This window comes from Falco rusticolus, chromosome 3, assembly GCF_015220075.1.
Source record: "Falco rusticolus isolate bFalRus1 chromosome 3, bFalRus1.pri, whole genome shotgun sequence".
Classification (NCBI taxonomy): Eukaryota; Metazoa; Chordata; class Aves; order Falconiformes; family Falconidae; genus Falco; species Falco rusticolus.
The window spans coordinates 111,129,042-111,152,697 of NC_051189.1; the positions used below are offsets into that span (position 1 = coordinate 111,129,042).

Consider the following 23,656-nt stretch of genomic DNA (forward strand, 5'->3'; position numbering starts at 1 on the left):
ACACACAGAAATAAGATTCAGTCTTTCGTCTCAGCTTTTCCTGTTTACCTGAACAATAAGCAAAAATCCTAGTGGGTTCTCTAGCTTACCTTGCTGATCACTTTCTTCTTAACACTACCTATTTCCCCTCCAGGGAGGTCTACTTTGTAGTCAATTGTTACAGAGAGTGGTGAATCTTCTCAGGGAGGAAGCTAAAGATTCCCCAGTGTGGAAGAAATCAACACCACTTACTGTCAGGTGCGGAAGGACTGTCTAGTCTTAGTTCCATTGGCATTTCCAGCTTGTTCTTCACTATCAAGGCTGAGCGCACTGTTATCACTTTCCGAGCACTACCTTCCATGGTAACTTCAAATACCACACGAACTGGAGGCAATGAAGAAAACTGGAAGATATTTAAAAGCATTAAAAAGCTCAGGTAATGATTATATCTACAAGAGGGACACCTCAATTTTAAAGCAGTAACTGCTGGAGTGAAAACTTGCCAACCGAGTCCAACCATATGCAACACCTAAAGTATATACAGTTTCATAATAATGACTTATAATCCTGTTCCTCCTCCTCAAAACACAGTAAAACTAACTATGAAAATGCAATTCTAAACACGACAAACTCCATTATCTTTTTCAAAACGATGCAAGTTCAATAAGAGCAATACAGATCCTACAAGAACACTTTATACACTACACTATTACCTTATTTTACAAATTCACGGAGTTTGAATTTCAAGCCTCATGTAATTAAGTCACTCATCATTCCTATCTGTCAAAACTAAAAAAATAAGGTGGAGCTTTCTTAAGATAGTCATACTTTCTTCACTCTTAGCTGGTTTATGTCCTACATTACACAAAGTTATTGCCACTTCAGTCCTGAGAAGCACATTTTATATGGGTTCACATGCTGGAATTCACATACTGGAATTTAAGACCCATTCTTCAACCAAACATTTACACTGGTGAGAATGGTAAGTCATGTTACATACTTGTTCTGATTTGAAAGTTTGTTTTGTTTGCTTGACTTTTGTTTCCTTTCTATTGAAAAGGTTCTTAGAAGGATGTAAAAGCCAGTTCACTTGTCGAATTATGCTAGTAAGTAGCTCTAGAAAGATGAAAACATATACTCACGTAGACTTGTGGATGTATTATATTTGTTCTACTTATTGGGCTTCCAAGCTGGGAGAAGAGTAAACAAGAAAGTTAAAGTTGTTCAGCTTTTAAGGTATTACTTTCAGTAACACAGAACGTTACTACAGAAGAATAAACTAAGTTCTTTCATCACTTTGTGGTTCTGATCTTCAATACAGCTTGGAAAACACATCAGAACTATATTAGCAAAACCTATTTGTAATACTTCAAAAAGACATTAAGCTGAAGGAAGAAGGTTTGTTGAAAAAAAGAAAAAAGCTACAGAAGATGTTCCTGAACAGGAATTCCCATTATTTGCATCCTTTCCCTTCAAGAATCTAGTTGCACAGAGAGACAATGCTTTTTATGCTTCAATACACAAACATCAAAAACAATTCAAATAAAAGACTACTGGCTCTTGTCATCATGAAATTAAATTCTAATCCTGTTTTATAACAAAAAGATCTCAACTTCCAGTTTCTCAAACGATCAAACATCTTCAGTAGCTAGTCTCAAAACTTAACTAGTTTTGAAATCTACACTATCACTTTTATCATTAAGACTCAACCACCAACTGCCAGCCTGCTGATTATTACAATTGCATTTTTCCTTCATGACAAGTATATTTTGTCTAAGCAGCCACATATTTCAACAATCTCTAGGCTTACAGGAAACTGTCAGTGGTGTTTATTTTAAGTAAATTCAACACATGAAAAGCATTCCTGCAATGGAAAAAATAAAAATAGCCACTGAAATGCTGGGCTGATTTAAAGCTCAGTTTCTGTGAGTCCATGACACTGTCACCAATATCTTAGTTCTGTCATTGGAAGCTCTGACTGCTAAGCACAGACTAACTGCTGGCTACTCTGTCTGTGGTTTTGTTACGTATAAAAATGCCAGTTAGGAACCCAGCACCCCTAAACTCTCCCAATTCAAGCTAACTGGAAAGAGGACAACCTCATACAGCAGCTGCTTTAAAATCTTGGAGACATCCTTACTCTCAAATTACATATTCTATTAAAACTAACACTCAAAATCAGAACTTACAGTGGAAGAGGATGAGTTCTTATCTGGAGCAGCATATCGAAAAAACGTTCCAACTTTGTCTACAGACACTGGACTGACTTCTTCCCAGCCATTTACTCGCACTTGCAACTGATGAATTCGTAGATCATGCGTGTGCCTACCAGGTTAGAACAAGTTAAATTACTCTTAAGCACTATTACATAGTGTAAGCACCAAACAGTTCAAACCAAAAACTTTCTCTAGATTCTGAAAAAAAGAATCCAAGGCATTATAAAAAAAGTCTCCAGAGGTTTTCCATCTCATGGATAAAGACCTGATTTTACATCCATTTGTTCCACCTTCCCTAATGAACACAGAGAACTACAACTATGTCATACAGACAAAAATAAAAGCATGCTCCATATTTGTTAAGAAATTCTTCTAGTTCTTAACACTGATGGCACTTATGCTAAAATGACCAACACTGCCCCCACATCCTTTAGAATAAAGAACGTATGATTTGTAATTGAGGTCCCTATGTCTTTCTAAAAGCTTATGATGATCCACCTCATATCTAGGAACAGCTGCCACCAGTAGCAATATATGCTGCTTACTAAACAACTGGTAATTTCACTCTATACATGAGTTTTAAATATTGAAAACTGAAACATTAACAGGAGATTTAAAAAAATATCCACTTTTTATTTAACATCTGCTGAAGTCCTCATAACTATGATCCTAGGAGTTCCATATACGAGTCTGTCAAAACGTATCTCTCAGCCTGGTCCCTTCACCTGTGTCTGAGTTTCCCTCTGGCTTCAAATTCAAATGGAATCTCTTCCCCAGTGATAACTTCTTGCCATTCACTGACATTATGGACATCATCTAGCAATGTCCCATTTTCCTCAGGAACAACACCTGGACTCCCGCTGTGAGACAGTGCAGCCCTGTGAAGAGAATCCCAACATTTTTCAAACTGACAAAACGACTACTGCAAGTAACAAGTGCTGTTTAGACTGCCTCAGTCTACTGAAGTCCTGCAGCAAACATATCTACATCATGAATGGATCTGACTGTTATCTTTTTTTAGTAGTAAAACTATCTTGCTGTCAAAGAAAAGGCTCTTAACTAAGCAAGACTGGGAGTTGCCTACATTTCTCTGCAAGGAAACCAAAGCACTGAAAACAACAGGGTTTGGCTGATGTGTTAGAGAAGCCAAATACTGTCAAAGTGATCCCACAACAGCTTCTTACCGGGTGGGTGTTGTAGTTAGGGTAGCAAACCACAGAGTGCATCCAGTATGATTTCTTAGAGCAAACGGAACAAATGGTTGCCTACGTTTTGGAGTCTTCATTTCAGCTATAAAACAGAATAAATATTTGTCTAAATGCTTACGAGAGAAGCATTTACCAGATGCTAATGCAGGGTGAGATACAATGGCTGCAGAACCACAATCTGCATTAACTAAAAAACAGATCGAAGAAATAGGTAGGGTAATAGATTACTAAAAACATTAAAAAATTCAGTGACTATTACAGAAATGGTACAAAGCAAACAAAGTCTTCCCTTACATCAAGTTCCCCAGGAACTGATTTTTAACCTAAATGTTCTTTTGTTTCTTCATATCAAGTGTTATACCACACCTTCAGTTACAACTAACATGTAGAAAACCTAACCAAAACCCCAGTCACAATCAGTAACTTTTTACGTACATCCAAATGCTCATAAAGTGTTAAACACATATTCACTTATAATTAAGATTTATGCTCTATTTAACATGATGAATACAGGATTATTCAGTACCCAGTACCCTCTTTGAATGGAACTTTTATCCTTAAAGACTGAACAAGTAGCAATATCTTCCAATATGGTATAAAGCCCATTAAAACAAAGTATGAAAAATGATTTGAAAGCAACCAGAGGTAATCTGGTTTTGTTGAAATGCTGGGACAGCAAAACCCCAGACAAAGAAACTTCACCTAACAAGTCTGACTTTTTTCAAGTATGCATACAAGTACACAAGTGTTACTCTGATCTTCCATGCTGCAGTACACTGTATCTGTGGAAATACTTACCATGTCTGGACACAAGAAAACCCTGTCAAACTCCAGTAACTTACAAAGGAAGGTAAGTGGCTGCTACCTAAATACATATATCTTCTTGTATGAGAGAAGGAGAAAGACGGTGCACACAGTGACAAGCTGCTTAAAGGAAAGGTAAGACAGAAATGAAACCTATTCCACAGAATTTGTCTGCAGTCACTCCAAAGGCTGACTGATACCAGTTCATGCACTTTGTGTTCTGAGACCCATTCATCCCTCCGCAACAAGTCTCTAACCAAGAGTAACTTAAGCACAGGTTTAGAGAGGCAAGAAGGGATAGTGCAGGGTGGGTAGGTAAGTTTATGAAGGAGTTACTGATGATGGCATACAACTTTCTTCCACATCAACGACACCAAATTCCTGCATACCTTACGTTGTCAGTGGAGACTTAAATCTGATCTCTCTAAAACTTACAGAGAAAGTTCTTTCCAATTAAATAGCAAGAAGATTTAATTCTTGAAAATTAAAACCCTGACTTTTGCCAACTGCAAACAAACCAATCTTTTTAGTGTTGAACTTTAGTTTATACAGTCTTTTGGCTAGCCCAGGTTCGACAGAATTACAGACCAGAAGCCACACAAACTTTTGCTCTGGCATTAATTAATTGCCAATTTATTTTTTTAGATTTTTAAAAAAATTGTTTTTGGGACTATGGCCTGGATTTTCTAAAAAAAACTTAATGTAAGAGTTGTATTTTGAGACTCCTGCCTGAAAATAAAGGCCACTCTTACAAGGTCACAATTATTTTAGTAATTAGTTGCAATACCTACTAAAAGCCAAGCAATAAATATTGGAGAGCTTTTGTTTGATTGATTTTTTTCCCCACAAAAAAACCCCACCGCACCTTCCTGAAAAGTACCTCAGAAAAAGAAATCCTTCTATCATTTTCTGGTTTGGGGTTTTTTTTTTTAAACATCTATGAACTCTCTGCAGCCACTCCGAGAAAATGTTTCTAAGGGGCAGCCTGAATGGGCCACAGACGTAGGTTTATAGAAGCTTTCTGTCCTCCCATTCAGCAGCTTTTCTGCAGGGGCAATACATTTATTAAGTGTGCTATTGCATCTTCCATAGTGTCAAAAATTAAAGAATCTTAAACTGCATGGTTTTGCCCGAAGACTGTACTGTCAAATATAAAGCAAACAAATTAACAAGATATTTATTAGGAATGCCTTACTTCTTAAGCCTTATTCAGAACAAGACTGCTCCTTGTGAAGGCATCTAAGAGTTTTAAGTAGCTAAATACACATGCTGAATCAAGTACAAGTACATATAGTGAACATAATGTGGGATATTTTTTAAAATATAAAATAAAATCTTGTGATTTTATTATGCTATTTTTAATGACCCTTTACAGTCTCTCTAGAAAAGGGACACTGAGCAGTCAACAATTCATACGACCTTCCTCAAAGACAGTCTTCCTACACAGGATTAGTTACACTTCTCCCTTCTTTCCTGAAGGGCCCAGAGAGGAACATAAGAGATGCTGAACTACTAAGTTAAGAAGCTTAAAATCAAAGTAGCTGTTACATTGTCTGGTTTGGGGTTTTTTGTTTCTTTGTTTGTTTTTAATACAGAGGCCAATCTACCAGCAAGTCACATACACAACACAGCATTTATTATACAAGAGCCCTCCAAAGAAGAAAAAAGCCTTTTTGTCTCTCTCTGCTATACAGTACCTCTAGCATAGATCTGATGCTCTAGGTTAGTCAAACTGGCTGTACTCCTAGTTCTAAGGTAGACAAGAGGAAGGCCTGGCAGACAGGAAAGACAAAGTTAGCTGGCAAGAAAAACACACAAATACAGGTAGACTCTTCCCCATCATGCATCAGGAAAGATACAGACAGCCGGCATCACGCAATCAGTCTTGGAGTCTCCAACCCAGCTGCTTAACTGCGCTGGCATTTGAATTGCTAACATTTCTTCCAGAAGTAATAATGGAAGAAAAGAAGCTGAAAAGACCTGCCACATATCAAAAGCTGTCACTTAGAGAATTGTTTCATGAATGTAACAGCATTCTTTCCAGAAACTCATTAGAAACGTACAGAAAGAAAGTACAGAAAGAGAAAGATCACGTCTGAACTGCACGCACCCTAAAGTCGACATTCTTATTTAATCTTTGACAGGATAGTCACTCATTAACTTTGAAAGTGTGACCAAAAAAAGGAAGCAGAACTAGCAGTGCAAAGTTCTCACTCAAAGCTAAGCAGCCAGAAAGGTTTTTGTTTTTAAAGAATTGAACACAATTGAACAGAACATAGCATTTTTGCCTTTTTTGCCAAATACCTCTAACAACTCATTGTACGCCATGGAGACCCAATACTTATGTTTGTAATACATTAGACTGGTGACTGTATGTGTCAGGACTGTTTCAAATAGTGTGATTAATGAATATCATACTCTGCCCAAAACACGGTGGATCCACTGAAGAACCCATCCAGTCTTCTGAACTGATTAAATTCACTTCTTTGTCCTGTTTGCAGTAATCTTCCATCCATGACTGTTTGGTACACGTATATTGTTCTAGAGGAATATAAGCACAGACAGTAAATGCCTCCAAGGTGAAAGTAAAGAAAGTAATTTAAAAGTACGTTAAATTCATAACACTGAAGTTACTGCTCTTCAATGGCAAAAGTTTTACTTCACTGCTTTTTCTATGAGCCACTTACATAAGTTAAAGACAAACAACAGCTCATGAAATCACAGCAGTATCTTCAAAACCAAATATTTTTATATTCTTAAGATATTTTTTTAAAAAAACTTTCAGTGGAATTCCATGTTCTTAAGACACTCCTGTGGCAATATAAAAGCTCTCCCTGAGAAGGCCATTAACCTTAAATATTTTCAGGTCAGAAGCAGTTTCTGATTTATTTTTTTTTCTTTTTAAGAGGTACATGCACATTCCTGCATAAATATCAAGACACACCGGAGTCCTCTGGCACAGTATTAGCCATAAACTAGTCTTACTACTTGTTACCGCTAGTATAAAAGGCATCATGGAAACTCTTAGGAATCATTGATTTGCTTCTTTTCCTCCCACCGTGGCTCCCTCTTTCTGCCAACCCCACAAGCCTTGTGGGAGAAAGGAACAAATATTCAAGGAACAAGGAAGGCTCTTCTGTTACGTTTGCAAGCTCCGGTGTTTATATTTTTTTACTGTGACCACCAAATTATTCAGATTTGCATACAGAATAAGCAACAGTTTTTCTAGGAAATGCACACAATCATCATCGCACAACACAGAAGCTTACATAAAGTCTGAGTTAATGATGAACAAAATATTTTGATTTCCTGAAGTGGGAATTGACAGCTCAGGTTGTCAGAGACTGCAAAACTGAAATAAGTAGCTCCTCACTACACCTGTCAATGTACTGAAAAATGACAAGCTTATCAAAATATTTTTAAGTACTGTAAAGTATGGAAAGCTTTAGATGAAAGCCTGCTTCTGATTAAAAATGAATTTCAAATAACATATGAATTTTATAGAATTCATATGACAGAGAAAGAATTCCTACTAACCTCTAAAATATGTAGCTCATGTCTTTACACTTCCACAATATCTGATAAAATACAGGCTGCCTAAATGCACACCTGTGTACAATATCATGTGAAGTATGTAGGGATTTGTGCCAAGTCTCCCCTCCCTCCAGCTATGGGACAGCAGCAGGACTCAATTAGAGAAGTCTGTCATTTTCAGTACAGTGAAAGTCAGACCGTGTAGTGGTGCTCTCAGGGAATACTCCTACATACCTAGGAAGACAGAGGTGATGTTTATATCCAAACGATGTTTAGCTTTCACTTCCAGCTTCAGTCGGGAAGGGTGGAGGCGGCTCGAAGCTTGTTGCTGCCAAGAAACTGAACACGACCACGGCTCAATAAACGGCTCCCAGCCTGAGAACAAACAGAAAACGTCACATGGATTACAGATTTGAAGGCCACATTGGAATGCTGTTTACATATCTAAGAATTTAATAATACAGCTTTAATAATGAGGTCCTTTGCTTCCAGTCTGTGTTCAAAATGAACTTGTAAGCCCACAGATTTAATTCACTAGCTAATACAAAGTTGCTCCAGCCCCTCCATCTGAACCAGTGCATACTGTATGTATGGTCCTGCAGAAATATCTTACTCCGAGGAAAGCATTAGAAGGCAATTACAGCTTCACACTGAAGTTAGCTGGAACTAATTTCTCTGAAACAGTTTTGAAAATTATTTTCACACAATTATACGTATGTTGGCCTACTATTATCACAAAAGACAAAGGTCTAAAAGCTATTTTAAAAAAACACCCTATGTATTTTTATTTTTAAAAAAACCCTACCTTTTTATTGACAGAAAATTTCTAAGTTTGTGTCACCAATTTTGTAACAGAAAATTTAGCTTCTAAATTCAGAGAAAACACAGAAACAGATCATTTCTTTTGTCAGTGTCTGACCTGTATTGAGGCATAACTTGCTTTTTTATATATGAAAACATAAATGACGGTTGTCTTTCTTAATCTGTTCTCCTCAGCCTAATCACCTGCCCTCATGTGCTTTTCCTTCCTGAAACAACTGCATGCATCAAACCAATTAAATACTAAAAAAAAGAGAAGTGAATACAGACACAGATAGTTATGTAACCTTTTCATGCCGTTACATTTGAAAATTTCAAAGCAACTTTCATATCCATAATGTCTCTACTTTCCATGTCCCTCCATCTGATACCAAGTTAGAATATCTTGTCTAGGATCACACGTTCTCACACACCCCAACAGTCATCCTGTCTGTCACCTTCCCTTATATGTATTTCAAATCTGGTGAATTTCAGCCTACTGTAGTAGCCAAGGCTTTTTTCTTAAACTTAAACAAAGAAAAACAACCTCTACCCCCCAGTATCTCACCTGAAAGCTCACGATTGTAGTAATCTCCAGAGAGGGTAAAATCAGCATAGCCTTCAGGGTTGGCTCTCAAATGTTGGAGAAAATTCAAGCCTGGGGAGGGGGGGAAGTGAATGTTATACTAATGCAAACCAATCAACTTTCCAGATTTTTTGAACTGTTAAGCAAGCAACAGAAGGTTTTGTATCGTCTTTTAAACTGAAACGGTACAAAAAGCATATCATAATACTCTTCAAATAGCATTTATAGACAGCCATGCCTATGGAGCCTCCCTTGGGTTCTGCTCAGGACAGACTCCACTTGTTATGTGATGTATAAAGGGGAAAACAGAAACATAACCCTACAAAGACTATAATCTTAAAACCAAAACTTCAAACAAACAAAAAATGAAGAAAAAAAAAAATCATCAACCCAAAAAACCCAAACCCCCTACAACAACAACCACCACCACAACACTGTCCGTTGAAATTTCACAAGTCCTAAGAAACCAGAGCATGGCGCTGAACGCACAAGTAAGTGACAGCAGTTTTACGCAACTCAGCAAAACAAGATACTCACGTGAAAAGGTTAACTCAGCAAGGGGAACGTCACAGTCCATGCAGTCATCAATAAAGCAAATGCATATACTTTCTGCTTTTATTTCCACTCCAGAGATGAACTGAAAAGGCACAATCCCCTGGCTATCTCGAGCAGAAGAGGTCAGGGAAACTGATTTCACAGGTTCAGCATTCTTAAATAACCAACTCGCTGCCTTTTTTAAGTCACCTTAGATAAAACCAAACGGTCAATCAATCATCACCTACTTTCTCAAGGAAATGTACTTAAACAACATATGGAAGCAAACTAATTCCCTCTCTCAAGAAGTGCAGCAAAACACCAACAGTACCTTGAATGTGTTCTATTTAATAACATGAATATGAAAAGATTATAAATAATTGGTATTTTCTAAGAATAAGAAATATGTTTTGAAGTTTTCAAACCAAGTGGCAATACAATATAAATCTGTATCTAATACTATCAATGCCTTAAGAAAGGTCAGAAACATGACAGAGCTAAAGAACCACTTGTGTGAAAGCATCTTCTTTTCACGTACTGCATGCAGAAGCATGATTCAAAAAGGGAGAGATGAAAACACGTGCTCTAAAGAGATAGATAATGGCAAGAAATAGGTATATCACAAAAGAAAAAAAACCCAACAAACTAAATAGCCCAAAGCCCAAAACGAAAATACACTCCAACACACCACATCCAACATCCCCAAAAGCAAGAATAATCTTGGGGGGCAGCAAGTTGTACACAGTAGTAGAACAGAAAAATTAGAATGCTTAAGATTACGCGCCAACACAGAGCCAAAGTAAAGAAAAGAAGGAAATAATGCTTCTGCATCAGCTACCTTACAGCCTGAAAGTTTTTACTTAATTGCAAGTTAGGCAATGGGAACAATCTGCAAGGCCAGCTCAGAATATTTGAGGTTACCTTGGCAGATCAGAAGAGCTTTACGACAATCTTCCATACTGAATCCCAGCTCCTGGAGGCGAGCCAGCTGTACCTCTGTAATTAAACAGTTAACCAATCACAAATCCTTGACAGTTATCTACTTCTTTTTCATTTCTAAAATCAAAACATATCTGCATGAAAAACAGGGGTTTGTTTAAGATCACCACTGTAGAAAAAGCATATAATTCACCACTGCTTTTACAAAAAAAAAAAAGAAAGAAAAGAAAAAAGAAAGAAAAAAAAAAAGAAAAGCCTGAAAACCAAATCCCCAACTCATCATGTTTACACTCTACAACATATGGGCTATTTATATTCTCCTATGGGAAGCCAATGTACTCCCTGAATTTCAGAATTTTTTTTGTAAACCAAACCTTCATTCAGAACACAATTACCCATTTATTTGGAACTCCCTACATGGCTGTCAAGCGCAGCAGAGCAGAAGAAAGCCTTTTTCACCAGTGTGTAGTTCCTTGCTATTGTCAGGCAGTGGTTCCAACCACACACAATTTTTACTTTACAAAAAAGCAACATCACCAAACCAGAAGATTGCTAAACATGAAGAGGCAACTAGTAATTATAATGGTTTTATAATTTCACTTTAATGAGTTTGAAGAGGTGGCCCTTTCCTCCTTTAGAAGTTTGCTACCTAAGAAGTACTCCATCATGATGATTTACAATGACAAGTGACACTAAATAAAACTTACTATAAAACAACCCACTGTCATACTACAAGCAGAAAGAAAAAAAAACCAACCCACAATCTACTTTTTTTTAAAATAGTATCATCAGTAAAACGCTTTTGTCAGGTAATTCGAATCAATGAAGGGTTTTACATCATGAAGATATCAACATCTTTTGTCTTAAGCACATAGTCAAGCTTCACATTCCAGAAATCTCCTTTAGATCTAAAATCTGGCTTCACTCCAACAGCTAAAACATACCAAGAACAGGATCCAACACACGTTTGGGTATTTCTCTGTTTTCATGTGGCAAGGAGGACGCCTCAGTCACCAGGGCTAAACTGGAAGGACTAGCAGTATTTTCAGCAATCGATACAGTTGGGTCAGGCATAGCTGCACTGGTCTGTTGAGGAATTGACTTCGCAATTGCCAGGAACAGTTGAACATCATTGTAGGACAGTCTTATATCAAGTGCTTGCAACTGAATCTAAATAAAAAAATAAAAAATAAGATTCAGTTACTGTTTTCTACTTATTTTTCCTGTATACTTTGGATATTAACAAAGCTTTTCCCAAAGGAAGACAAGATTTAATATTAAAATCTGATGACTGTTTAAAATACTGTTTTAAAGCTCCAGTAAACTTGTAACCAACTTGTCATTATTTATTAACAACCAAAAGCATTAAAAGCATTTATCGGGGGCAGGGGTGGGGGCAGTTTTCCTTTGGTATAATGGTAAAAAGAAGTCCCTGAACAGATCTCCCCTCTAACAAACACTAACAATGAGATACAGAAAATAAACCTTTTTCTTTCAGGTATTAGTATCTAATGTGTCTACATTACCAGCCCACTTTTTTCCCCACTACTAATATCTGTAACACATCCCAGAAACCATTCCTCCATTACCACTAAGAGCATTTTCTGCATGCTTGTTTCTTTGCCTTTTCCACTTCAGGAAAAATTTATCTTACTCTTATTTTTTTTTATGCATTTGGACGCATTCTATTGAATCCTTGAGCATAAAAAAATGTGTGCTAGATCATACCCTCTATTGCCTACAGTTTTATTCATGCCTTTAACATTACCTCTAGAATAGGAGGAAAATCCTCACTATTGAAAGCATCCAGCAGTCCTGAACCACTTGGGTAGGAAGCATTCCCAATGAGTTCCATCTGAATTTGTACTGGATCAATAATCGACAGTGCCGTCTCTTGTTCATTTCCTAACCGGCATGAAAAAACCTAAAAATTACAAATGGTTTTAAAAAATTAGGAACTGAAAAAACAGGCCTGGCATAAACCTCAAAATCAAAGACCAATTGTATCACAAAACATGAACTATAGCCATGAACTATAGCCATGAACTAACCGTTCTCTGTAGTCTATTCCATCGTAAGTTTTAAGACAGCAGAGAGTCCAAAATCTTTCCAGACAATTTATTCCAGTGGCCAGCTAAAGAGTCTGATGTGTAACCAAATATTCCCTTCACCACTAAGTTTAGCTCCACTACTCCTTCTGTCACAGATATGGAAAACGCTTTATTCGTTGGTCTACAATAACCACTTAGAATTTACCACATCTCTGCACAGCCTCTTCTTCTGAGCAAGTTTTTAAACTTTCCCAGTATCTCAACACAACCCTCAATTCTGAGTGCTCTTGTCGCTCTCCTGTCAGTTGCTCAGAGCTTCTTCTGCTCTGGTTCCCCAAGACAGGCCGCAGCACTGCAAAGTGATCCTTGCATTTTTGCCAAACTCAAAATTCCTACTTGCAAAAGACGCCTATTCGCATATTCCAATGGCACCATACTGCTTGTTCACTTTAAGTCGGTTACGATTACAGCTTGCAGGCCTTTGCTGACTATGTCGGCTTCTGTCTACCCAGTCACTCCTCAGCTTTCAATTAAATTTACCTGCTTATGGCTGGAAGCCAATTAGTAACTAGCAATATTTTGAGATTATAGTCAAGGGTTTCAATGTCTTAACAGAAACAATATAAAACCATTCTTAAAACTGGTATAGAATGAGAGCATTTGATGACAAACTACAAAACTTCATTGTGGACTACACCTATTGTAAATACATTTACAGTAAAGTATCTTTACAAGCTCTGCTAATTTTGTATGTTTTACAAAAGCAAAACTTATTTCTTCTTACCTCAATGCCAAACAAACTACCAGAGAAAGGACGATCTAACAGCTTGGGCTTGTAAGTGAGAACAGTGGTCCCCTTCAAAATAATTGCATTGGTATCGAAACAAGACATGTCTTCAACGACCACAAATTCAGTTCCTTAACAAAACAAAATGACAAATAATAAACAGAGTGCTTGGAAATACCATTAAGGTGGTTTCAGCATTTGTAGCAGGTTTTTGATTGTCCATCCTTTAATGGACATGGTTTTCCACTAGCACACAGCTTTTAATCAGAAAAGTTCCTTAAAAAAGCACTAGAAAAGAACACATACCTGTCACATTAACCTTAACTTCCAGTTGTTTTTCTGTACAGACAGGTAGCGATGAACGTTTTGTAACTACTCCACTTTTCACTGCTTTTGGAACTACAGTTGTTTCACTGCTGTAAGTTCTCTGCCGGGAAGAAACATGACTTTCCCGCTTTTTGGTATCTCCAGGAGTATATAAGAAGTCATGAACAAGTAACAACCAGTCAAATATTAGAAATACACGAAGATTGTTCAGAACAACTGTGAAACTGGAGGAATCCTTAGTAGACCTTTTAAGAAGACAGAACAACACGTATGAATTTCACATCTTGCATATATTCAAAATTAGGCCGAAAAATACCAGTATCAAGCAAGTAAGAACTATATGGAACTTTTTAGGGATACACTTGGTTTACAGAGTGTCTAGCCTTTAAAATATGTATCTATTTTAAAATAGATTGAAGTTCATCAAGTTGCTGTACCTACAGAAACCCAATGGATCTTAACCACATGAATTCTAAGCTGTAATGATACAAAAGATGAACTGAAAAACTATGTACCAAGAAATGAACTTATAAAACCTCCTTTAATATATTCATATTATTGACATTAATTTGCAAAGTCTCAAATTTTAAAATGGATCTTTTTATTATTATTATACATCTGTTCAGTATCAAACCTAACGTACTGCGTGTGAAACTTAGATCTGGCTCCATATCCCTCTAAAAGATTAGACGTACAATGTGTTTCCTCTCACGCCCTGACAGCATTTTGCAGCACAGGAAGCTTCTTTGTCATTCAGAAAAAATGCTAGCCTTACTGAACTTCTAGCATCACGTTTTGAGTATCTGGCTAGAGGGGATAAAAGTGTTTGGCTTCATGATCTGGAATACCAATTATATTTGGTCATGCTAACTGGAAAATAATCTAAGTACTTAAATGCCATGAAACAATTTTATATCCAACACATTCTGAACTATAAAATCTCTGAAGAACTGTAATTCCTTTGTGAGAAGCAGCCTGCCTGCACTGCTTCCAATAGCAAAAGCCCTTCACCCTCCCTGGCTCGCCAGGATATTTCCAAAAGGCACGAGCCAGTGTAACACTATCATTGAGCTCTGCAAAAGCTTACATCTAGTGCCAAGGATGCTCTCACCAGTAAAAACGTAACACATGCTCATGTGGCTAAAATTTAAAAGCACAACAGTTGGGAAGAAAATTCCTGAAACTACCACTCATAAACCAGATTAGGCTACGCTGTGCAAACTAACCCTCAATCCAGGCAGCTACTGCCTCAACAGTCACCATTTGGTTGCTTGGTTTGGGGTTATTTGGTAAATCCCATGGCATTCTTTTTTTATTCAAATCAAAATCTTGGTGTCTTTCTGAACACAAACTCGTTATAGTACCATTAAAATCACCACACATTATCCACATCTTTACAACAAATTACTCTCAGTTGCCTCAAGTTTGTTTGGTTGTTTTTACAAAGGCCTTCAAGGTTTACTACTGGACTAAAAAAGTCCACAGATTTTTTTTCTACATTACTGCTGCAACTGCTTCAGAAGGTATCGTACTTGTAAGAGTTACAAGCTGAGTTTGGTTAGTGTGCCTGAACAAACCTGATGTGCCTGAAAGCAACATCTCTAGTCATCTCATTTCACCCTTTTCTTCTTTAGTTAACATCCTCAACAAAACACCATGCTGATCCAGGTAAATACTGGCATTATACTTCATAGTCCCATTCTCAGTATTAAATTAGAACAAAACAGTCATCCACTGCGATGCCTTTAAGCACTGCAAGGGATCTGGATAAGGAAAACCAAACAGGGCAGGACAGAATACAGAAGAGAATGCAGAGACTTTTTTTTTGAAAGAGGAGCCATTTCTGCATTGATGTGATTCTCCCAGAAAGGCAAGTGTGACACCTACTGGAAAACAGCTTTTACACAACATGTATCAAAAATTCTATAATATGTGTTTATGCAAACACACAAGTGACAGGCCAGACTTATCTAACTGATTTTAAGAGGCCAGAACTTCATCCAACTCATTACACATTCAAACCTAAATTTTATTGGAATGAGGAGAAAAAAAAAATAAATCCAACAACCTGCAGTTAATTAACAACTATCAGGTACCACTGACCACCCCAAAAAGTCTTCATATTTAAATACAATGCCAGCAAGTTTATCTACATTAGTAACAGCTGTGTTAAAAGGGAGACAAACCTGATCAAATATGTAATTATTAAAAACAAACAAAACAAATAAATCCCAGAATTTCCAACCTGAAGTGCAATTCAATCTGGATGGCTCCTGGACTGCTAGTATTCTTTGATGACTGAAAGATGCAATTGAACACATTCGGCATGCCTGCAGTAGACTTCTGTCCGGCATAACGTGTGTCAAATGCCATCATGGAATGAGAAACCAAATTTACTGACTTTGTTCCATTTGAAGAGCTCTCAAAAAGCAACTTGGATTTCTTAAAATCAAACCTAGGAGAATAAAACGCAACTTATTTTTAAAATATGCATGGTATACTGCTGATATATTTCTTAAAACAACAATAATCACATCTCATGTCACAGAGACAGAAAGCAGATCTATATTCTATGTAATACTTTCCACTGATACAGAACCTTCTGGATTAAAAAAAAAAAAAAACCAACAAAAACCACAAAAACAACATAGCAGAAATCTGTTTTTTAAGATTACCTCTCAACATCTTCTTAGTTAGAATACCATTTGTCTTGAGCAAGTCAACTGATTACCGAACTGTGATTTCAAGGACAACTTGAAAGACACAGACAGTATTCTTTTGAACGGTATCTTTCAGATCAACTGACACTCTCAATTCAGACTCTAATAAGAAATTCTACTTCATTGCATTATTAAATCGTATTTTCATGTATTATGTTAACTCCTGTTCTACAACCGCTCAGACGAGCGGAGTATTTAGGATAAGATACTCACTAACAAAAGAAAATTCGTACCTGGCTAAAGAGCTACACCCATCTTTTCCTTTTGGATCCATCAGTTCCAGACTCACATTAACCATGTCAATGAGGAACAACATAGAAGTAAACACTTCTCCACTCAAAACTGTCTGAAAGTAGAAAACACCAACATTCTTTTTAAACGCATCCGTTTAACTTTCATTCCTGAACTAAATATTGTTATTTTAGACAAATGCAAACAGCTGTCGTGTCTTTCTCTTTCAAAGAGTTTCATTAACTGTTGCTGGGGAAACGCTACATTTCACAGTACGTAGCCTTCAACTTGAAAAATGTCTATTAATCCATTTTCAAACCACTGTTCTATAGCTTCTTTGTTCTTAAACAAAATGTTGCTGTCATCATCCCGCCCCCCCCAGAAAAACAAACAGCCAACAATTCTTTCGAAGTGTTTCAGGAACCTTCTATTATTAAATCGGATTTGTCGTTTCTAAAACTTTTTAAGATGTTTTAAGTGAAAAGCTTGACATGAAGACCATACTTGTATTAGCAGAACTTTACCCAGTCTCCCCTCTCTTAAAGAGAATCCTAGCCGCTTCCTAGCAACTTTTCCCCCTGCTGTGTTCACATATTTGCTTATTAAGCAAAGATTACAGCCATGCGACACAGACAATGCTTAGAAGACCCACAAGATCAAGAGGAAACAGGTTGTTCAACAACTTCCCTTCCCAGTGGTAAGGGTAAGTATTGATTATTTCCAGGTGCTGCCCGCACTCTTCCTGAAAAGGTACTATTTGACAACAGCCAAACAGGCAATATTTGCTCAACAAACAACAAGGCCTAAGCTCTGCTGTAAAGCTTTTATTACTGAACTTCTTCTTGCAGATTTATAGGACAAAATGAGGGCTTTTAATACGTAATACACATTCCACAATCTCGTAAGTCTTTAGGTATGTCATAGACACCATGCAAAAGGAATCATCACCTCAAACATGATTACAGGATAACCTTCAAGTTGCTCCAAAAAGCTCCATTCAGATGGAAAAATCTTAAGCTTGTTAACGTCCTAATAATATACTGCAACAGCAGCTCAGCCTAAATACTTTGGGGGGAGTAGGGGGTGGGAAAGTACAGTTCTCATAGATCTGTTAACTTTTTTCCCCACCAATATATTTTGGCAGACCTAAAACGGACTAACAATTAGGCTGTTTTGTCACACCGTCTCCTCTAAAGACTAGAATCTCAGAAACACGAAGCAATCACAAGAGCAAGCCACACCTGGAAGGGCAACTGTATTGCCGAGAATAATAAACCAGAGTTCACAGGTGTGACAAAAAGGTTCCTTTGCTGTTCATCTACGTGATTTTTTTAAATTTTTTTTAAATTCATCATTCCAATTGGTAAACTACAAGAAAATAACAGAAATTTAGCCTAATCAGCAAACGCCCAGACATTTCAAGACAGAATTTAACTGCATATAGCTCCTCTTACATGAATTCTTGGATCCTGTAAATCGTAAGGCCGCATGAACTCTTCTATAGGCTCCCCAAGGTTGTTCTCCAGCAGTCCACGTATCAGCTTATACTTGCTCAAATCCAGAGTGCAATGGACTGATGACAGATTGCCATGTATTGATATGTCTGCAACTGCATGACTTAGCTCTCTATAACAAAGAAAGAAACCTCAGTATTTCAAGGTGCTACAAAAGAGCAGGCAATACTTCTAAGATACAATGAACGGCATCTAAAACACTGGGTTTAGGATGACAGCAAAAAGCAATCCTATTTAAACTCACTTGTCTAAGTTTCTCTCTACTTGTAACTTCAGTCTGAAAGGTTCTGTTAATAGGCTTCCTCCTGTCTGCCTCACGAAGTAGGATGGAAAGCTCAAGTCCATGCTAGTATCTTCCATGGCCTTTGAATACTCTCTCTGGTATCTTTCCGCAGCAAATATGTCCATGTCCTGCAGATCAACCACAATGCAGTCTAAGAGGCAGATGTGATCCTCTGCAAGTGCACAGGAGATAACACATAAAGAAAGAAAAATACAATCTGTATAATGCAACTTTATAAATAATTTTTCTCCTGGAAGTTATTCTGATATAATTATTTTTTTTTATTCACACTCATCAATATCATAACTTCCAGACACCAAACTCATTCATAGGTAAATTTAAACTTTTATTTACGAGTCCAACTACAGTCCCCAGACATCTGCAATATGCATCTCAAAACATGGCCAGACTGCAGCATTGCTCTTCCAGAACTGAACTACAATTCCCTGATCCTTCAAGCTGCAAAAAAGCAACCCTGAAACTAGGAAGCCATTTCTTTTACATCTACAATCTTTAGACTCAGCAAGCCTTACTTTTTCCAGTTTCACAGAAGATATAAGCAAAACTGCACTGTATTATTTTACAAGGAAAAAGAAGAGCTCTCTCTATATGGTGTTTCTACTGTTTACCACATACCTGGGCTGTCAGGGTTTGGTACAACAGGTAGCTTTAGTTGTTGCCCTTGTTGCTTACTCAATGTACTCAGCACGGGCTCATTCTTCAGCCTAGAAACGTTTGTCCCTGATGATTTTTTCATGAACAATCCTTCCATCACTGCTTTTGATTCATCAGTACTTGTTTTCTTCATGCTATGTTTTGGGGTTCCCAAAGGAGATGAAAATTGAACTGAATCCTGCTAATTAAAGTAATTTTGTAATTAATAATAGATTTTTAATTTAAGTTCTAAGGAACTAATACACCAAGGTTCAATCTGCAACAAATTCCTGTCAGAAAACAAAATATTTTATTTGAATGCCAGGATCTTTTACTGTTGAAAGACGGTCAAACTTTTTTCCTATAAACTTAACAGAAAATTAAAACATTTTCTTTCGAAAAAAGTTTATTTCAGCAACATTTTCAAAAAAGCTGTGAAATCTTTTCAGCAGGAAATTAATTCAAAACCAGTGGTTTTTGCACAAAACCAAAAAAAACCCCCGTAAATGAAATTAATACAAAATAGAGGGGTAATACTGTCAAGATATCAAGCATTTCTGTAGAATAAAGACTGATAAATATTTAAATTTGTTTTTCAGAACACCTTCAGATGATGAAAACAACATATGCCATTATTTCTGCAAGATTATGTCAGTAACTTAATATTTTATTAGAATATGGGAACAAACACTTCTATACATGAAATTATTTTGTGTGTTTTAAATACTTCAGTCGTCATACCGAAATGTGTCCAAAACTTTTTGTGCAGTAGCTAAGTTTAAGACAGAAAAAAATCCCTACCCTTACTGCTGAAGTCCCCACAGGTGAAAAGAGAAAAAGTTTATTTACATTGATATATATTTTAGACCTTTCCCCACCACCACGTATCCAGGGGAAATCTTATGAGCTTATCCAGCATCAAAAACCTGCGAAGGGTACAGTTCACTAGTAAAATAGTCACATCAACATTAGGAATTTATTCTCCCAAAACCATAGTTCTGGTGGAATGGGTTTACACAGTACCTTTATATTCTGAGGCCAATTTCAGGGTTCATTTAGTCTGTATTAACCCCATGTTTCAATTCTACTCAGCTTCACACACCCTAGCAGGTAACAATCACCAGGGGTGAGAACTAGATGATCTTCAAGTAGCCCCTTCCAACCTAAATGATTCTATGATCTGTCTTTAGTGATCCACTCGCCCCTTACTCTGGGGTTGCTCACCTGACCCATGACTGCCATATCGCTACTGTCATTTCCCAACTTCTTTCTGTATCCAGCTTCTGATGTCACCATACAATCCTCACCCATAAACCTTCCTTTCTGATTTTAATCATTAATCTTACTTGCCTTACATAGTTTTAAAGTATTATTCATTGGGAAAATTCACTTCAACCATGATTAAGGATATAAAATTAAACATCTGAAGACATTAATGTGTAAATTTAAACTGTAAAGACAACACTGAAAAATACATGCATAGAAAAATCATCACACCATCTACAAATCTATGAATTTATGCAATAAATCCAAATAGCTCCTAGACATGCATAAAGAGCACACCACAACAAATTTAAATCCAATTCTTACAGAATTCAGCAAAGTCTTTAGAACAGAAACATCATTTTTAACGTATAAAGTAACTTTTAAAGCACTGAATTCCACAAGAAAACTTCATTTAAAAAAAAAATAAAAAATTAGGAGCACCTGAACACTACTATAAAGATGTTAAATACCTCAAATAAACCTGGATCCTTGTATGTATTGCCTTGTAAAATCCGATCCTCAAAAATAAGCATAGAACAAAGAAAAAATGAAACAAAAAAAACCCCAACCCAAACTCAAAACCCACCTGACTGCATGTCAAATGCTTAAATTTCTACAGTGCTACATAACACACCATGTTTAAGTAGAAATAAAATTACTATGCACACATCCTTTCTTTTAACTTCTAACATTAATTTAGGCATCTACCACTTACAAACCTTTAAGTATGTCAGCACACTAGACTACAGAAGACAATTCAATACTACGGTCCCATATGTCCTTACAGTAAGGACACCGGTATGTATACATCAGATGGAGGTACCAGACACGCCATCAAACTGCTGCAGCGATTTAGCCCACCTGATTTCTGCCTCACTTTAAACTGGGACTAGAGGGTTCCCAGAAGGGCTACCCATTCTGTTGCATAGGTGAGACAGAGAAAGCCATCCAAGGTGGATCTTCCTCACCCCAAATTTTCTGGCTGCATCTCTCAACAGCAACACCAACTATTACCTGTCCTGTGCCTAGCCTTAGGTTCAAGCATTCACTAGAAACCTTTCATTATGTTTCACCTAATGAAAGCAACTACATACACTCAGTTTCATTAAGAGCATGAAAAAAAATGTAAGTTAAAACCAATTCTGTTCTCCAGTGTGTTCCAGCACGTCTTAGCCAACACAGATCTCTACCTTCTGGTACTTACACTGCTGAAGCATTGTTGGGTCAAGAGCTGCAGGAGCTACCGAACAGAGCTGGCTGAAAGCCCGTTACGCTCCCACATTCAGATGCACACCCAGCTGGGACCTGCTGCCTACCAAGGCCAGTTCTAGCAAGTTCCACAGAACAGTCTGCCCTCTGCCCAGAAGGTCTCAGAAAGCAAGCCCAGGTGCAGGCACAGAAGGGAGCAGCTGGGCACAATCAGCAGCAGGCCAGAACCTGATTACCCAGCACAACAGCACGGACTGTTTCACTACTAGTAGTACAAAGTGTATATATAAAGTAAAATGTAAGAATCATTTACTATTTTGGTATCTAAATAAAATGCACAAGAACTAGAAAAAACACAAGTTGCTAAATGAAGAAGTAATGTTCTTACCTTGTTCTTTAATGAAAAAGTACCCGGCATACCCGCAAACAGAAATCTGTTCTTGACTTTCAGTTTTCCAAGATTAGCTACAATAAGACTGTTAGACTTTGAGCTTTCAGGTATGAGCAGAACAGGAGCACCAGCCTCAATATCAAGAAGAACACGGGAAGCTCGCTGTGCTTTATCTCTTACCTGGGAAAAGCAAAAATTCATTTAAAAAAACAATTCAAAAATACGGGAAGCAGAAGATTATTTCACGCTGATTAGTACTACATTCAGGAACACTACTCCTTGATTTACGAAATTAAGATGTGATAAAATTTTATACCAAAAAAACCAAACCAAACCTCAAACTCCTGTTTTAGGCAGAGAACAAAAGCTAGTTAAAAAAGGATTATGATGCAAACAGCACACACCTGTGCAACAGGTGTGGCAATAAGGAGTAGAAGCATACTGTCACCACTGAACTAAGAGGCATAACAGACCCTACTCAGCTCACAAAGATTACTTAAGAAAAATTACTTAGAAAAAGGAAAAAATCTGTCATTTAGAACAATGCTTCAAGATCACATTCAAACTTCCTAACTGATGTACAGTGAAGCATCTCAATATATGCAAGCATTAACTGTCTTTCTTCCAATTATGAGACACAACTTCTTAAACAAGACTATTACTATTAACTATATTAATCATTCCCACATTAGGTTTTGGACAAAATAGGCCATGACTGTCATGATTATTTATATACTGTATCGTGCAGAATCCAGCAGCTGATTTTCTCAGTCTACCAAATCAAGGACATACACCTCAGTAGAACAGAAGGACTCCTCGCCTGGATCTCCTTATTCAGGCATTATAACTACCTGGTAACAGCAGAGAACAAGGCAAGGTAAGATCTTGAGCCCTTTTTGTCCAGGACCACAACATTAAGAAAACACCTGTATCGGTGCATACTGCAGGATCCAGGTGCCAAAATTTTATGTAACATGCAAATTTGGTATTCTACACTTTCAAATAGCAGGATGGTTCCAAATAAGGATTTTTAACTACAAGATGAGTATGAGCAATCTTCACTAAGATCAGAACTCTAAAACCTCCCATCTTTTCAACTCACTGAGTTGATGCATTAACATAAATTTTATACTGCATTTCAACTTCCAAAAATAGGCTATAGGGAAGAACAGAAAAAACCCAGACATACTGTCTGTCCTTCAATTGCTGCTCTCTGCCGCCCCAAGACGTCCTGAAGTTGAGTAAAATGCTGGATGAAAGATACCACCTCTGCCTGGAAACGCTGAGTATGCACATACTGAACAGATGCCATCCGTAGGGTGACACGCATATCACACTCCCTCTGCAGCAATGGATCTGGCCTCCCGTATCTATGATAAAGGTTGAAAGTAAAATTCAGCTCTCTTTGCTACATTTTACAAATAGTGCTATTCATTTTTTTTTCATTTAATACAGAGGATTTCACTGATGTTCACAGTATATAATTATAAGTATTTCAATTATAGATATGAAAAACTGGTTTTATACTAAGTATTTCTGAATTACGTATATTTAAGTGCTACTGAGTTTTAATCAAGCAAACAGTAAAATTCTCCATTTGGAAGGTACCTCTGATCTCTCCATCT

The 23,656-nt window shown here is 37.1% G+C and overlaps 1 protein-coding gene across 6 annotated transcripts in view; it reads right to left on the reverse strand.

The window, feature by feature from the left end:
- The window catches only part of VPS13D (vacuolar protein sorting 13 homolog D), a 107,576-nt gene that overhangs the window by 59,902 nt on the left and 24,018 nt on the right, over positions 1-23,656 (reverse strand). For 3 of the 6 annotated variants that reach the window (XM_037380140.1, XM_037380137.1, XM_037380138.1), the window contains 22 exons: positions 23,221-23,401; positions 22,029-22,211; positions 19,148-19,367; positions 18,473-18,683; positions 18,169-18,340; positions 16,717-16,829; positions 16,009-16,218; positions 13,743-14,008; positions 13,434-13,567; positions 12,367-12,522; positions 11,543-11,768; positions 10,581-10,655; positions 9,663-9,869; positions 9,108-9,197; positions 7,976-8,116; positions 6,626-6,748; positions 5,905-5,979; positions 3,380-3,485; positions 2,921-3,073; positions 2,169-2,304; positions 1,122-1,169; positions 232-382 (listed from right to left, as the gene is read on the reverse strand). In XM_037380140.1, coding sequence (XP_037236037.1) covers positions 232-382; positions 1,122-1,169; positions 2,169-2,304; positions 2,921-3,073; positions 3,380-3,485; positions 5,905-5,979; positions 6,626-6,748; positions 7,976-8,116; positions 9,108-9,197; positions 9,663-9,869; positions 10,581-10,655; positions 11,543-11,768; positions 12,367-12,522; positions 13,434-13,567; positions 13,743-14,008; positions 16,009-16,218; positions 16,717-16,829; positions 18,169-18,340; positions 18,473-18,683; positions 19,148-19,367; positions 22,029-22,211; positions 23,221-23,401 — 3,377 coding nt within the window. The remainder of the gene's footprint in view (positions 1-231; positions 383-1,121; positions 1,170-2,168; positions 2,305-2,920; positions 3,074-3,379; positions 3,486-5,904; positions 5,980-6,625; positions 6,749-7,975; positions 8,117-9,107; positions 9,198-9,662; positions 9,870-10,580; positions 10,656-11,542; positions 11,769-12,366; positions 12,523-13,433; positions 13,568-13,742; positions 14,009-16,008; positions 16,219-16,716; positions 16,830-18,168; positions 18,341-18,472; positions 18,684-19,147; positions 19,368-22,028; positions 22,212-23,220; positions 23,402-23,656) is intronic. The other 3 variants (XM_037380139.1, XM_037380142.1, XM_037380141.1) reach the window with 3 other exon arrangements.